This window comes from Euprymna scolopes, chromosome 19 (assembly GCF_053919585.1).
Source record: "Euprymna scolopes isolate OS-2025 chromosome 19, ASM5391958v1, whole genome shotgun sequence".
NCBI classification, from domain to species: domain Eukaryota; kingdom Metazoa; phylum Mollusca; class Cephalopoda; order Sepiida; family Sepiolidae; genus Euprymna; species Euprymna scolopes.
In genome coordinates, this window is record NC_136500.1 from 23363562 (window position 1) to 23381948 (window position 18387).

Below are 18387 nucleotides of genomic sequence, written 5' to 3' on the forward strand. Positions count from 1 at the left end.
GTTCTCTAGTGATTATTATATTGTGCCCAATATATATATAGAAGTGATTTCAAAATTAAAAAAAATATACATAGGTGTCAGTAGATAGAATCAAAACCAAAACGTTTAGCTCCCCATCGGTATTTACTCCCATGTCACATAAGGGCAGATTTATGTTTAAGTTTAAAAAATTAACGACAATGTATACATGTGCATATGTAGAGGAGAATTTTTAGTTGACTTATGCGTACCGAGTTCCAGTTTTTAAATTTTGATCCCTTAGCAGCTATTTTTACATGGAAAAAACCAAATCGAATTTGTTTCCCAGGCCTGAATCGCCTCTATATTAAGTTTCAAATCTGTAGATCAAAAATAAAGAGAGTAGTTTGGTAGACATTGTTCTGCTCACATGCATACATAGACGAGGTTATATATATATATGTGTGTGTGTGTGTGTGTGTGTGTGTGTGTGCGTATGTATGTGTGCATGTGTGTGTATATGTATATATTTATACGTATCCATTTTTTGTTTTATTTTACTTCAGTCGAACTTCTCAGAAATCAAGGGGTCTACTATCCGGAACTAACACTTGAACTCTATATGAAATACTTAGATATTCTAATGTTTTGTTAAATTTGTTTGTCTTTCAAACACTGAGTTAGTAAAGAAATTGAGAACATAAACTTCCTCCCCCAAATTAACCATTTTCATATGTTGTAGTATATCTTTTATTTTTGTCTCTTGGTCTCACTGGATTCCAGGGTAAGAATTTATCTAGTCTGGTGGAGTATCCAGCTTCATGCTCTTACTTTAGGTAATATCACTTGGAGAAGGTGCACCATTCCTCGTAAAAGCTAATGTAAGTTAGCCATAGTGAGGAAATCTTATTTGGGCTGCGAATACTATGTGATTTGGAATATTTGGTCAGGGTTTAATACGCTAATGGTAGTTTGTATATAACTTCCCAATATGCTCAACCCAAAATAAGGATCATATATATATATATATATATATATATATATATATATATATATATTCCAAATATGTGTAATTATTTAATTAAAACATTGCTTACAACAACCATGCTAACTTTATATATATAGTCTTAGAAGTTTTTTAACCTTTAAATCTATATAAAAAAAAACTTATTCAATTTTTATATCTTTTATCATTCGTTGGAAAACTATTTAGTAAGTCATTTAATCATATGCAATCACTCTATCAACTTGCTCTATCGAATTCACAATATCCTTATGTTAGTTTTAGGGATCATCAATTGTTTACACTGTTCCGCGGGTTTCAAAACAAAACAGTATATTAAATCATGGCTACCAACAGTGTTGATCAAACATCATCTCCCTTAATCACATGAACAAAAAATGTTCCAGATATTGGATCTACCTATATAGATATTGGATACCTGCTCATGGTTAATTTGGCTAACCTATATTCATGTTACAAAAATATGTCTTCCTTATCAGTGAGATTCGTCCCTGTCTCCTAATTCAAAATGGATATATTTTTTAGTCGCGTGCAAGCAACTCTATAAGTGACTCCGTCGGTTCGTCGATAGGTCTGTCGGTCTGTCAGTAACACTTTTGTGCTTGGCCTTTTTGGTTAAGATCAAAGGTTTGTTGTTAATAGATGCTGTTCTTAGCTTTTTAAGCTTTTCTTGGCCTTTTGGCCAAGATCAAAGTGTAACTTCGGGTGAAGATCAGATGTGATAGAAGAAGGCTGCATCGCGCAGCATTTGACAGAAGATGGATACATGTAGCAAGTCTGTTTGTATGAAAAGGAGTCAAATTTGAATATGTGTTCCCTGCCTAGGTGTGGAACGCGCAGTTCCGTCAAGTGTAATTTTATTCTTAGCCTCTTAGCTAGCTGAGTGAGTGCTCCACCGCCCCCCCTCCCGATTAGGAAGCCTCCAAGATCCCCACCCCCACCTAATTGCAATTTTTTCTTTTCACCCCTCTCTCTAAATTTCACCCATCTTGGAGAGAAAGAAATCAATCACTACCCCCCCCCCCATTGTTTTTTTCTCCATTTCGTCCCATCTACAGAGCATCCCCACTTAGAGACCAGCCCGCAGGAGCTCAGGTTCCTTTACAAACCAAAATGGAACGGGCTGTCTATCAACTAGACGTGGTTGGGAGGGCCCTACTAATCACTACTTGATTTTTTTTTTCCCGCCCTCGACACAAATGATTATTGTATTACCTTTATTGTTGTCTTTTTTACTTTTGCACGCTAATAAAAAATGTTTTAAAAATTGGGTGCTAAGTAGGACGTCCCCAAGTACGAAAGGGCGAATGTGGTATTATGGTGAAAGAAGATTCTAGCTAAGAGAAACTTTTGTTTAGATCTAGAGTGACAAGGATGACCAACGACCCCCATTCCCCCCCCCTTTTGAGTTGGCCTTGTGCCTAAGTTTTTTGTTCATGTTCATTTTTTCCTGAATAAAAGATTTAATATCTCAAAGTGCAGTATCTGTTCTTACTACATGCTGTACTTATGTTTGTAACTTTGTGATATAAAGTGGGGGATCACTTTTCTGTATTAATTTAATGTAAAATGATCACCCACTTTACAACCAGTCAGTCTCAAAGCCATTCAAGTCATTCTCCAGATCATTCAAGTTGTTTTTTTGAAGGATTCCAGTTATTTTTTTAAGCATTCAAGTCATTCTTAAGGTCATTCAATTCATGCTTAAGTTCATTAAAGTCATTCTAAGTCATTTACTTTTTATTTATTTAAGTCATTTCAGCCCATTTTTCGGTCATTTTAGTTAACTTTAAGAATTTCATGTCAATCCTACATTCACGCATTCATTCATTACACGAGAGCACGCGACTAATGGCTATCGGCTTCGTTAATTTACCAGTGTTGTATTTATAAGATTCACATTAATCAGTTATACTACTTATCACCTCGTACTATTATTAGTACTTTTTATATTTACATTCTTATTTACCTATGAAAAAAAAAAAAAAATATATATATATATATATATATATATATATACACATAAACATATATATATATATACATATATATATATGTATATATATACATATATACATATATATATATACATATATAAATATATACATATATATATTAATATATTCTGGTTAATTTTATACGATTCAAAAACATCAGGATAACGAACAAATGCTTTATTCAACTTTTTAAATATTTTAGTTTTATCACCACTTTGTTTTATCATCCTTATTACTAAGCTAGAAACTGGAGGTATAATATGTATTAATTTTAAGATAAAGCGAGCTATTCTCAGAAACTCTGACATAATGGTTACAAAAAACATAAAAACAGGGCAGGTACTATCGTTGAGCGCCATATGAACTATTTGAAAAGGGAAGGAGTTTCTTTTATTAAATATTTTATAAACAAAAATTCGATCCTCAATTTTTGTATCTAAATCCAGAAATGTAGCGTGTGTTCATCTATGTCCACACTTTAATTCTAACAAGTTATATATATATATTTTTTTTTTTCAGCCAACCCCTGTGGACTTGATCCCTGCAAGAATGGAGCTAAATGTGTCAATGATGGAGAGAAATTCAAATGTATCTGCAAAGTTGGATTCATGGGACGAACTTGTGTTGAACGTACGTAATTCAAATTCAAGAATTGTTTATTCATTTTGAAGTCCTGACAACGGTTTTCTATGTCCTCTGTTTTGACGTTATCCTCTTGTTATTTTAGCATTACAATAAGGATAGGAATCTATTGATATTGGCTTTGAAGATGATCAGGTTGTAATCTGCACGGAAGCAGTCTCATGGCAATCTGTCTCACAGGCGAGAATCAATTGCTAAGAAGCTATATTCATGGAGATTTCGCCCGGCGTTTGGCACATTGAAGAAGAAAGGAAAATTTTTCTTCGTTGTGATTTGCTGTTAATGTTTTCAAGAGGAACCAGAGATTCGACTCGGTCGAGCACCTGTATTGGAAATAACAATAGAATAGAGAGAAAGAGTGAGAGAGAGAGAGAGAGAGAGAAGGAGAGAGAGAGAGAGAGAGAGACTAGCGAGGTCTCTTCTGTGAAAAAGGGACGGGAAGGAACGACACTGAATGACTCGTTACCCAATCCCCCTTATTTTAATAGGTGATATAATTGTGATGTGTTTCTTTGTGACGTCATTTCATTAAGTGGTCATTAAAACAAGCAAATAAGCAAGATTTGCAAACATTTAATGGTATATTAGACCCTCCAGGTATGGACAGTCCATTCTCTCTCTCTCTCTCTCTCTCTCTCTCTCTCTCCCTCTCTCTCTCTCTCTTTATATATATGAGAGGGGTGCAATAAGTAATGCTCCTGACCCGCTTCCCATAGCAGTAGAGCAACGAAACTTGGCACAATTATTAGTCTTTCCCTACATAGGAATCACCAAGAGTTATGCATTTCTCCTATCGTTTGATGCAGCTCTGGAGACCGTTTTTGTAGAACATCCCAGGTTGGTCCTCCAACCACGACATGACTTCAGAAATCAAGCTGCATCATCTGGGAAACGCTTTCCTTTCAAAAACAACTTCATGGCTGGGAAGAGGTGAAAGTCAGAGGGTGCAAGGTCAGGAGAGTAGGAAGGATGGGGAATGATTTCATAACCACACGCCCGTGTTTCTGATCTGGCGACATGCTAGTTGTGGACCGGATCTTGCCCCACCTCTTGATTTTGATTTCTTCCCTTAATTTCCTCAAAAGTGAAGCATAATAGGCTCCTGTAATTATGGTACCCTTTGCCAGGAAATCTGTCATCACTATTCCGTCCTGGTCTCAGAAGACTGTGAGCATGACCTTGCCAGCGGAGGGCTGCACCCTTGCCTTCTTTGGAGGTGGTGAGTCCAAGTGCTTCCACTGCATTGGCTGGGCTTTGGTCTCTGGATCATAGTGATGGACCCAGGTTTCATCCTGTGCAATCAGTCTTTTGAAAAACTTTGACTCATCTTCTTGACACATCTCCAAATTCATCCTCGAGCACTCTCGCTTCTGGAATGGTGTGAGCAACCTGGGAATCCATCTGGCAGACACCTTATGCATATGCAAATGGTCATGAATGATAGATTCCACAGACCCTATACTAATCTTGACATCTTGGGCTATTTGGCAAATAGTAATGCGCCGATCTTCCAAAATGGCAACCTCAACTTTACGGACAGATGCCTCATCAATGGCAGAAGGGGGGCGACCAGGTCTGAGAGCTGTTTCCACAGACTTCCGGCCATGTTTGAATTCTCGATGCCAGCGTTTTACAAGGCATTATCACCATAAGTTTCTTTCATTTCATCAAAAGTCTCCTGTGGTGTGCGTCTTTTCAAATACAAAAACCGAATCACTGCTCTACATTCAACAGGCTCCATTTCACACCTGACTCAGTTCAAACACCTGTAAAACAGAAACCACAATTAGTTCAGAGGTGTAATTTGCCACATAACCCGTAGAGATATAAATCATTGCACATGCAAAATTTCAGCTGGATCAGACAACTGAAAGTGGGTCAGACGTATTACTTATTGCCCGTCCCTCGTATATATATCTATATATATATATATATAAGCGGAAATGTGTGTGTATGTATGTATGTATGTATGTATGTATGTATGTATGTATGTATGTGTGTTTGTATGTCTCGCAAAACTTTCGACAGAACGACGGATTTTCACGAGATTGGTATCATTTTGAAGCCGACATCTTGGACGATAAATATCGAAAAATTGGCCGAAAACATTCATTCCTTCACCCTAAAAAGACCAGTTTTGTACAGGTAGGGGGTAGCAAAAATCGTTCCTTCATTTTCCCCTTTTCTAAGACTACTGTGACGATGACGTCATGTTTAACCTAGCAAACGTTGATGTTAGTTTAACTTGCTGGTTTTTTAAACGTTTCATTTCGTCAATTCTTAGTTGTTTGTCTGTTTGGCGTCGGTGTAAATTGCAGACTGACCGACGTTGGCTTGTCATAAGCTTAATGATATTTTAATTCATACAGATATCGTATTTATTATTACAGAGTCAATTTTCAATCGATTATTAGATTGTGCCGAATATACAGTAGTGATTTCTAAAATTAAAACAAAAATATAACTCGGGTGCTATCAGCTAGAATCGAAACCACAACATATGGCTTTTCAACATTATTTGTTACCATATGAGTTAAGTCCACGTGTATATCAAAATTTTTTAAATTAACGCAGTTAAACGTATAAATGTATATTTGCATATGTGTAGAAGATGCTCGTTCAGTCAAATGCCAAGTTCTAAGTTTTCAATTTTTACCCCTTAGCAGCTATTTTACCTGCTAAAACCCAAAAAAAGTTCGATTTCCCTATATATTAAGTTTCACGTCTGTAGATTAAAAAAAAATGACAAAGAAGTTTAATAAAGACCGTTCTGTTTAATTAAATAAAATAGAGATTTTTGGTCTATAGATTCTGTTCTTTGATCTTTTCCAACTTTCGAGTACTTTCACGACCACCGAGATATAAAAGGCCTGTTAACTGAAAAATGCCTGCAAGCAACGTAGGTAAGATTTGTCAAACTATCACTGTCGATACTATATGAGGGCATTTTTAAAAAGATATAAAACATATTAAAAAAAAAAATAAAATGAACCCAATTCGATCAATAATGAAACTGAACTTCATTCAATATAAAATTCAAATATTATCTATGTAAAATTACATAATTTTAAAGCAATGTAGAATCTAATACTGATAAAACTGAATTATGAATTTAGGGAATAAACAATTAAAGAAACATTAAACACAAACATTTTTTGGCCTTCGGGACAAGATCAGTGTAGTATCTGTTTTGATGCTACACTTCACCTTATCTGTCCTAGGTCGCTGGAGGAGAAATCTTTCATGACTGAGATTATGTTTGTTTCTATCCAGAGTGACCCTTATTGGGAAGCTGAATTTTCCCCACAAGATTATATGTTGAAATATTTAAATAACTATTACTTTAAATACAGAAATTTTTGTTTTCTGTTGTTATATGTTCATTCCCCACGTTTTTCCTCGAAATGTGTAGCGTATTTTCATCAGTTACATGGTTAGGAATCCTATACTCCGCTATAGTCTTCATTTTCATATCAGTGCAGAATACATGAATACGGAAATGAAATTCACATAACTACTAAAAGACAATCATACCATAATGTGGACATTGGTTAAAAACTAAGAAAATATAGTAAGCATCCACAATATTAAATCAGAGTCGTGGTGAATTTGGGAAAGGACATTATTATTATTATTATTATTATTATTATTATTATTATTATTTCACTCATTAGGAGTTTCTATTTACAATGCCTCCCCACAGGACACAGTTAGACACCAGGGTCGTTTTTTAATGTGGAGAAAAGGAACAAGAATTAAAAATTGTCTCAGTCGTGATGGACTTCTCCTCCACTGACAGAAAACAATAAATTGAAGTGCAGCATCTGAAGAACAGATACTACACTTTGTTCTCGGCCCAAAGGCCAGATTTCACTCACTAGGAGTTGTCTTACAGGCCATCATCAGTGATCCCTCACTGGCAGTAACCTGTGGTGTTCCCTGGAGACCGAGTGACAACAAGTCTCCCCAGATTTCCAGTGTTCTCCACTTCGTGATCGCTTGTGCAGATGATTGCATGTTATCGCAGCAGCTGTTGTCATTGATTTCTCATTGGCATCGGCCATTGGTGTTTCCTGGGGATTGAGTGACAAAATGCCTTCCCAAGGTCCCAGATTTGAACTGCACACTTCCAGTGGAGATTTTTTAGTACTCTCCCACCTCGGTCTTTCCATCTTCCCTGACCCTTCACAACTAGTTGGTGTGGCGCCAGTCGATATCATCTACACCAGTTTTTTTTTATTATTATTATGATAATAATAAGGGTGCTTGTGCAGTGTACGCACGTGTATTTTAAATAGTATTTCCAAGTAAAATTAAATTTTGGGTTTGTATTACTGTACACATAGATTCGAAAAGTTGTCAAAAAACAAATATATAACAAATAAATGTCATTAAAGGCAAGATAAGTTACTTTTCTACCAAACTGGGTGTGTTTTTAGTGTTTTTATTTAATGTAACATGTTTATTATTTTGTATAGTTTTTAGAATCTGTGTATAGTAAAACAAACCCCCCAAAAAGGTACCATAAAATGTAAGGGTTTTTATTACAAAATAATGTTAGAAACAAACTCAATATATGTCAGCCTATGTCACGATAACATTAATTTAGTTAGTTTCTAACAGTAGTTTGTATAGTTTTTTAGTTTGAACTTATTTTCCAAAACTTAACGAGCTCGCCACTATTTGTCTTTTTCAAATCTATCCATACACACTATCATTTTCGAACCGAATAAACATTTTACATTAAATAAAAACACTAAAAACTTATCCAGTTAGGAAGAAAAGTAATTTATTTTGCCTTTGATAACATTATTTGTTACATATTTGTTTTTTGACAACTTTTTCGAATTTATGTGTATAGTAAAACAACCCCCCTTCTTTTTTTCATTAAATTGTTAGGTGAAAGTGCAGAATAGTTAGAAAGCCCCCCCCCTCGTTAAATATAACTTTCTAAATAATATTTCAGCACGGTGCAAACAACATCTATATATAAGATAAAACAAGAAAATATGCTTACTAAAATTTAATGTAATCTTTATTTTTAGTTCATCTCAAAACTAATTAAAACTAATTAGTTAATGAATTGTTAATTCATTTGTGTTGTTCGTATATCTCGGGAGAGAATAAAAAAATTCCTATTTCATTTTCCGTTTCAGTCATGCAAATTATTTTCAGGTAAAATTTTATAAAAAACAAAAACTTGAAGTTTTAAATATATTTCAAAAAAATAAATTACGCCCGTAGCTAAAATATTGAATTCATCGATCGTAAAAAAAACAAACAAACTTCTTTTGTGAAAAATGCTTCTAACTTTAAAATATTTGCAATACTTAATGAAAAGTTTTATTATTAAAAGAACGGGCTGCAAAATATTCTTATATAAAAATTGTTTGTTTTGCAGTAAAATAAATAAATAAAATGAAATATTCGACTTTCTTCAATAGAAATAAAAGTTCAAAAACGAGTTCACGTATTATATTTTGTTAGATTAAAATTATTCAAATGTGTAATTAAAATAATTATTATCCAAATGGAGAATTGTTCTTTCTCTTTAGAAGAAAATGCATGGACGTTCGGTACCACAGCCATATTTTTATGCCCATCAGTGTAACTACGTGGTTGAACACAGAAAACTTTAGGTACCCTTTACCTACAAGTCGATTTAGCATTGACGTCACGCTGTCATGTTCACTGGCCTCCTTCTCTCTCGGTAGCCGTGGTACTTTCTATTCATTCTAGATTCATTGTTCGGGATTTGCTTAAGAGAAAAAATGCTGTTTAAATACACGCAAACACACACACATATATAACAGAGAGAGAGAGAAAGAGAGAGAGAGAGAGAGAGAGAGAGAGAGACAGACAGACAGACAGACAGACAGACAGAGAGACAAAGACAGAGACAGAAAGCGAAAGCCACTGTTTACATACATAGACGACCCATGACCCAACAAGCCAATATGCTACATGCCTCAGTCCACAATACATTGTAGTTTACATTGCACTGTAGAGAACCTGTTGATTTTATGAAATTATTTTACATATAATGAATTAAAAGCTTAAATAGCTTGAATTAAAAGTTTAAATGCAAAAATCAAATGTCATGGTTCAGTTGTGCTCTAAACAGAAACATTCATTTTGAACGCACTCCTGTCATATCAAAGAACATACTGTTGATTTTATATGCCTGGTCTTTCTCCTTGTTTTTTTTTTTTTTAATAAAACTTCTCAAATGCACTTGTGATGTTAGGCTGTATAAGGTGTTAACTATCAATACTTATCGAAGACATTCAGATACAAAATCTATCTAAGAACACTGCTGAGCACATGAAGTACAGTTGTATGAAATTTAAAAAAAAATCGGCCTAACCATTTAGTCCATAAGGAATGAACTCACAGGCACACAAACACGCACACAACAACACACACAAACACACACATAAACACGCACATAAAGTACCTTTTATATAATAGCAGAAGATATATATATTAAAAAAAAATGTTTAATTGATTGCAGAACGAGCAGCATTTTCTAATGAATTTAGAGTATTTGGGACTGTTGGTCTGTTTACAAGCGAGATATTACCTCTCTCGGATCAGCTGAAATATGTAACGTAACTAGAAGTTGGCCAGGGTTTAGTTATGGATCAGGGTAAGAAACGGCTTGCTTCGTTTTCATCCTGTTAAGACTCAGCTATTGTCTTTCAATTGAAGGCATATCCTTTTCTCCCTGTTCTTGATAAGAAATTGACTCTAAAACTTCTTGGTCGTTTGTTCTCATTAGATCTTTCTTGGAATTCATGTATTAGATTCATTGCTCTTTCTACTTCTTATAAAATCGGTTTTCTCTATTGCTCTTAAACGCTTTCTTGCACGTAAGTCTATTTCATATGTTTGCAATTCTACTATCAGACCACGTATGGAGTACTGTTGTCATATTTGGGCTGATGGATCTCTATCCAATTTGATGGTTCTTAATAACGTGCAGAAACGTATTTGTACTTTGATTAGCGCAACCTTTCTCACACAGACGTGATATTGCTAGTCTCAGTTTTTATTTTATTTTTAAAAATACTATAATGGCATGTGTTTATCAGAATTGTCTGATCTATTCTCTGCTTTCATTTATTCCATCTTCTTTGACTTGGTCAAGTAGTCTCCACCAATCTGCTGTTTTGATACCTCATTGCAATACATCTCTTTATTCCAGCAGCTTCTTTCCAAGAACTGCAAGCTTATAGAACTCTTTTCTTGCTGATTGTTTTTCTTCCTACCTATAGTCTTGATTTTTTCAAGACAAAGTCCAATAAGCATCTCCTGTCTTTGAGATATTCATGTTTTTTTTTTCTTGCTAGCTCCTTATATCAAGTGGCTTCATGCCTTTTCTGGAGCGATTTCCATAAAAAATATATCCCTTCAAAAGAAGTCTGTGCTTAGCTGGTCTAATAGAGACATTCACAACGTACGGAATCGGATTTATGGAATTAAAACGCTACTAGTTTCCTGGTTAATATTTACACACTAATAATGTCATGAAAGATATGAACCTGCCAATTACAAACAGTTAGCCGTAAAATAACAACTTTTGTTTAATAATTAGTATACACACAAACGTTTACAATAAGCTTTATCTATTATGTTTCAGAATTTGATGAGGATTGATTATTTGGATTGTTTTTTTCTATTCTTCTCATCTTGGATGTTATATTCGTGTCTATATGCACCTGTGACGCAACGGATAAAGTGCTAAGTAATAATGAATTTTAAATGATAGTCTTTTGAAAGTTTAAGGTTCAATCCTCAGTACAGGCGATACTAAGAATATAATGTAAACTTTGTTAAGACTTCTATCCGACCATAGCTAATAGAACGAGAACAATCTACCTCCCCCCTATGAATTAAATAAAGGGTTTCATTCGAAATTCCGCACGGATTCCGGAGTTAAACAAGATGTACTTGAAGAAGTTTGGAGGTTACATCAAGCGAAACGTTGTGATAATAAAATCCAAGATGAAAGCTATAGTCCAAATCATCCAGCCACTAGAAAGCCTTATCTGCCCATAGGAAATAACGCCGAAATAAGATATTCAGACGAAATGGTTTAGAGAAATTAATTCTCTCTTGCAGCAAATCCATGCGGACTTGAACCCTGCAAGAATGGAGCTACGTGTTCGAATGTAGCAGACACTTTCCATTGCAAATGTACAGACGAATTCATGGGAAGAACCTGCATTGAACGTGAGTATGGATGTCGTAACTATTATATTTTCTTTTGAATCTATGTAAGTCATTTAAACAAAATCCTCTTGGTTTGTCCACTAAATCTATGTTATGCATGTCCAACTGTCTTTGTTATATCAAGATTTAATTGCATCCTCCAACTATGAATACGATGCTAAAAGCATTTTACTGATCAGCTTTTTTGGTCCCACGACTATAAATTCACCTTTGTTTGTTCGTCTGTCTGTCTGTCCGCACTTTTCTCAATAACAATGCCTTGGAATTTTAAAAACATTTGCACAAACATTAAACATGATATGAGTAAAAAAGTAACAGAATAGATTCTCCGAGAAAACTCCGGTTGCGCCCCTATGGGTGCCTTTCTTGTTAAAATGGTTAAAATTGGCACTTTTGTGCTTATTAAAAAAAATTGATGGCCTGGATTTTTATAAAACATTTTGAAAAGTTGTAACTAACTGATTTCTATATAATTTTGTTTGTCTATACTTAGCGATAACTTTGGGGTGTGCCCCATGGGCTCCTTTAGGACTAATAAAAAACACTCCATTTTTGGTACTATTTTACCATATTTGTCCAAAATTTTCTGTGTATGTCTGTTTAGCAGTTTTGCATGGTGCTGAACTCAAATTTAGATATGTTAAGGCCTTGGGGACTTTTGGGGGGGTAAATGACAAATGATCGATGTAGTCATTTCTTTTATTTTTTTATTGCATGGTACAGAACTCAAATTTACATGTTAAGGCCTAAAACTGAACCGTTTTTCATTTTCACCAGGATTTGACATTCCCTGAGGACTTTTGGGACTAAATGTGTGTGTGTGTGTGCAAATGCTGAACTTAGTTATATTTTTTATGCCTCGTTCATTGTACAATCACAGGGGACCATGCATGCTTCACTTGTTTTTTTTTAATGTCTGAGAGTTCTAAATGGTATAGAACTAATATTATAGTCTTGAGTGTATTTAATTATCAAGTGCCACAAATAAGGTCTGGCTTTACAAGTATAATATTGATGCTTTGAATATGTGTTAGCGTCAATGTTTTATTTACACTGTTACTAGGTTTATCGACTCATTATATAGAAACTATTCCATATATCTTTTTAATAATAAAAACTGTAAATTTTTGCTAATCTATTCCTGCTGACTGTTTTCCTCCTAACTATAGCTTTAGCCTTTTAAGACTAAGGTCAATAAGCATCTCCTGTTTTTGCAGTAATAATCTTTCGTTTTTGTTAGCTCCTTGCATCAAGTGTCTTCACATGTTTGGAGAATTGACATTATGGTCTTTAAGTCATGCCTTAGGCATGGAGCTTTCTACCACAAATAAGGTCTGACTGAAATATCGTTGCTCTAAACGTGTCTGTGTGAATATTTTAAGCAGCTTGTTTACATCTTTATCCACTCATTCTATGTATTAACCATTCCGTGTATAATTTATTTTTATTTTTATCATTTTTACCAGAGAAGATGAGAAATGTAGATTTATTTTTGTATTTCTAAATTTGTAAGAATTTTATTCATGCTTTTTAACATCATTTCTCAGATTGTTTTCTCTTATAAAAAAGATGATTCAAACGTTTTTATTGATCAAAGTTGGTTTTCATTCTTTAAAAATATGATAATGGCATCGTGTCATTTAGAATCATCAGATCTTAAAGATTTCTGATATTTCAAAATGGCCGAATAATTCAAATAACAAAATCTGTTTTGCCCCTTTTTAATTATATCTATATATGGACATTTATCATTATATCCATATATGGGCATTTATTATTATATCCATATATGGGCATTAAGGAATTTTAATGCAATATATACATATATGGGCATTAAAGCATTTTAAGGTTTCCAATACTTACAAAAAGGTAATTATATGTGATTACATATATTGACGTTTTATTACAAAATTCGGTAAAAACTCATATAGCAATTCATTCAAAGAAAGGTTATTTCTGTATGGGTTGTATAATAGTTGAAAATAAAACATTTTTATAGATTTTATTGTGGAGTGATTCCACCTTTCACTATTATAATGAACTAAGTTCAAAACGACTACAAATTTTTATTTGTTATAGTGGAAGGAAGTGAAAGTAAAGGACTTGCTTTAAACATCTCAAAAACAGTAAGAATGATAATAGCCTTCATGTGCTTTAGACTTAACCTGCAACATAGCGTTTGCTATTTATATTTTCTTTACCGATCTCCCTCGACTCAGGGCTGTACCCTAATCAATCAAGTCTCTGACAGCAGAGATACAGCACTCTCTCTTGACACTAGCACGCAAGTACATATATTTGGTGACTTTAATGCCCACCACAATAATTGGTTTGGTTTCTCTACTCACACAGACGCAGTATAGATTTTGTTGTGAAGTTATTCCATCTCTCGCTTCTAAATGGCATGACACCAATATTATATTCTTCAGTGAGGCTGAAAATGCATACTCTAAATAAGAACAGTATTTTTGGAGGGTCCCTTTTTAGGGTTTCAATTTGAAGGATGTATTTTTTTTTTATTTGAAAACATTAATAATGGAGGCGTTTTAAAGGGAACAGGCTTTAGGCAATATTAAATGTAAAAAACGACAGAAATATCGGATGCTAAACACAAACCAAATAATACGAGCTCAACAGCATCAATTCACAAAAGAGATATTTTATATATGTTTAAAAGCACAAGTTTATATAGATAGAAATAATATATAATGCTTGTTCATATTTAAAGAGATCTTGCAGAATAAGGGGGATTAACTGAGATATCGGAAAAGTCTGAGTTGATAATTTCAGGAAAGTGGATTACCCACCGGTCTGAAAAACACCCAATCCACTCAATTACACAAATTACATTTGATTAAAAAAGCTATGAATAAAAGTCAATGTTTACTTCTTTTTATTCTAGAAAGTTCAGTAAGAAATGTTAGGGGTATTAAAATGAATAAGTTTATTCATTTGTTTGTGTTGGGCAGACGACAATGGGAAAGCATTAATGCATTGTGTATATGCGCGTTAGTGTCAGAGTGTGTATGCTTATGACTGTATGCATGTGTGAGCAAAGATACGTATTATTTTGCTTTCCCATCGCTCGACAGGATGTAACAGACGCGCGTATGGCAGTAACAGCAGCAGCAGCAGCAGCAGCAAAGACAACAGCCAATATATACAAATGACGTTCCCAAAGTAATGCCTCATATATTTTTAATTCCCCTCGAATGTCTCAAATTGCATTGTTACCATGATTGAACTTATGCATTCATGATCTGAAAGTTTCATCTCGCTGTTGCAGTTATTGACAGTGTAAGACTCTAAAAAAGCAACCCTTGTCATGGACGTGTGTCAGAAGCAGAGATGCACCATTGAATTCCTGGCAAAAGTGCAACGAGAATCGTTGTGACTATGTAAAAAAATAAACTATGGTGCACAAAAGGTCACTCATTTTAATGGTACCACTTCTGTCTTCGTAGCTCTTCAACTTTTTGAGTTAAAAATGTAGGAGGCTTTACTTTAAAATGATCCTGATATGACAAAATGTGTTCCAGACGCCTATGCACAGCCATCGTTCATCACTGGCAAAAGTGCATTGAGAATGGTGGTAACTATCTAGCAATATAAATTCTGGAGGACAAAGGGTCGCTCGTTTTAATGGTACTACTCCCATGTTCGTAGCTCTTTAACTTTTTGAGTTTAAAAATAGGAGGCTTTATTTTTAGAACAACCATCATAGTTTCTTGCTTTCTTTTAATATCTTTTAACACATTTTTTTTTCAATAGTTTGGATTAATTACAAAATTTTCATCCTATAGTTTCATTTTATGTAACGTGTAGAGATTTAAACGTTATCTGAACAAATATCTTGCTACACAACTCCCTCACTGAGGATTCTCCTATAAATTTGGCCTATAATGTCACATCTTAGTGGCATTGTGCCTTTTTATGAGATGAATAAATGTACAGAAAAATGTTCTTTTTAAAATCAAGTTTTAAATCAATATACGATTTCCTTGCCACAATTATATTTATTATTTGTTCAAAACTCCTAATAAGCATTTTTTTTCCCATAAGTCTTAAAAATAAGTCTTCTTTTTTTTTTAATTAATTCCTTTTTGTTTCAGTTGCTTTTTTATATTATAATTATATCATAAGTGTTTTTAAATGGTTACAATTTCGACTTGTCGTTCAAAGAAAAAGAAAAAATAATTCCTCAATTTCTTCTTAAGATTGCATTTGATGTATGAATAGGCAAAACACTGCCTTGACAGAGTTCAAAACAGACTTCGTAACGTAGTGGGGGAATCCCTTTTCCCCTTTTCTCTTCCCTGCAACCTCTATCTCACAGAAGAGACGTTGCGAGCCTGTGTCTGGTTTATCATTATTTTCATGGTAAGTGCTCATCTGAGCTCCAATCTATGGTTCCCCCTTGCCAAACTTTACGAGAAACACTCGTCTAGTTGAAAACATTAAATAATTTCCCCCACTCTTTATCTGTGCCTATACCTAAACATAGATTCCATGAACAAAGTTCCTTTTTTAAAACTGCACACCTGTGGAACTCTCTTCCTTTTGCCTGCTTTCCAGCTGACTATAATATGGTCATCTTCAAGTCCAATGTAAACAAGTTCTTGATGAGCCGTTCCCCTTAAGTAATCCAATTTACCAAATTTCCACTAACAATTATTACGACATTTTCCCTTATTAACCCTTATCCTCGAGTGGCCTTTGGGCATTGATAGGTGGTGACTCCTTTGTAAAAAAACAAAAACAAAAGAACATTTCAAATTATAGAATATAAATCTAATATTTCTGAATAATACAATTTTGTCAATACCGCTGTACTCTTCATTTGGAAAGCTATTCAATTTTCTAGTAATATTCGGACAACTAGTTTTCAATTAAGATAAATTTCAATTAAGATAAATTTCAATTAAGATAAATTTCAATTAAGATAAAAAGTAATTTCGTATGACTCAGAATGGTATATTTTAGGGATGAGACGATTCCAATATTTTTCCTGATGCCGAGCCTGTCTTTGTTGTTATCGTTACTTCCATGGCAAGTGCTCGTCTGAGCTATAATCTTTGCCCCCCCCCCACCAATCTTTCACGATAAACAGCCATCTAGTTGAAACCACTGTCAAAAATTTTCCCCACACTTTATCTGTGCCAAAACCTAAACGTAGATTCAATGAACAAAGCTTCTTTATTAGAAGTACACGCTTGTGGAACTCTGTTCCATTTGCTTGTTTCCTATCTGACTACAACCTGGATGTCTTCAAGTCCAACATAAACAAATTCCTGATGAATCGCCCATTTAAGTTAGACACTTTATTAAATCTCCAATACTAACGATTACTACGATACTATCCCATTGATTGCTATACATTCAATAACCCTTATCCCCGAGTGGCTTCCGGGCCTTGATAAGTGGTGACTACCTTGTAAAAAAAAAACCCCAAAAAAAACAATCACGGATTCTCTTCTACATTTCCAATTCAGATACAATTACTACTTTCAATTATTTGAAATCTCTAAATATATAGTTGTTCTTTTATTTGGAAGGGGGAACAGATTACTGCAAAGCCCATGTAATATGTGCATATATTTTTGCAAGCGTAAAAATACACTTGTTGGGGGGTAATCTATAGATTTTAGTATTACCGGTAGTTAAAAAATCAATAAATATTTATCATTTCATCATTGACAACAAGCTGTGGAAAATTAGGTTTAAATAAAAACAAAAACATAAACAATAAAAAGAATTGTTTTTGGCATCAGAAAATAGACACCCATTTTTCCGATTTTGATAGCCCACAAGTTTCGAATTTTTCGATTCCCGATTCTGATCTAGATTAACCATCCCAACACTAGTATGCATTTTTTTGACTTGATTCTGTTGTTATTTTTTGTTACATAGGCTTCACCACCACTTATCAAGGCCAAGAGGGCACTCGAGGATAAAGGTTACAGAGTGTACAGTAGAAATTGGACAATATAGTAATCGTTAGTAATGGAAAGTCGGTAAATTTGTTAACTTATATAGAACGGCTCATCAAAAACTTGTTTACGTTAGACTTGAAGACAACCATATTGTAGTCAGCTGGAAAGCAGGAAAACGGAAGACAATTTCATAGGCGTGCAGTTCTTAGAAAGAAGCTTTGCTCATGGAATCTACGTTTAGGTTTAGACACAGATAAAGAGTGGGGGAAGTTAGTGATAGTGTTTTCTGCTAGACGGGTGTTTCTTGTGAAAGTTTGGCGAGGAGGAGGTCCATAGATTGGAGCTCAGCCGAGCACTTGCCATGAAAATAACCATAAAGCAGAGTCAAACTCGCAACATCTCTTCTGTGAGAAAGAGGTTGCAGGGAAGAGGAAAGGACATCCCCTACGAGGCTATGAAGTCTATTTTGAACTCTATCAAGCCAGGATAAGTCCTTTCTGGCAGCTCCTGCCCTGTTGGTATTGGTTTTTCCAGATTCTTTCCAGAATCAAATACTTACAGAAGGGACCACGTAAAGGTTGCCAACATCCTTAATTTA

At 34.4% G+C, this 18387-nt stretch overlaps 1 protein-coding gene across 8 annotated transcripts in view; it reads left to right on the forward strand.

Moving 5' to 3' along the window:
• The window catches only part of LOC145303489 (uncharacterized), a 731279-nt gene that overhangs the window by 460881 nt on the left and 252011 nt on the right, over positions 1-18387 (forward strand). For all 8 annotated transcript variants that reach the window (XM_080144908.1, XM_080144909.1, XM_080144911.1 and 5 more), the window contains 2 exons: positions 3499-3609; positions 11746-11856. In XM_080144908.1, coding sequence (XP_080001034.1) covers positions 3499-3609; positions 11746-11856 — 222 coding nt within the window. The remainder of the gene's footprint in view (positions 1-3498; positions 3610-11745; positions 11857-18387) is intronic.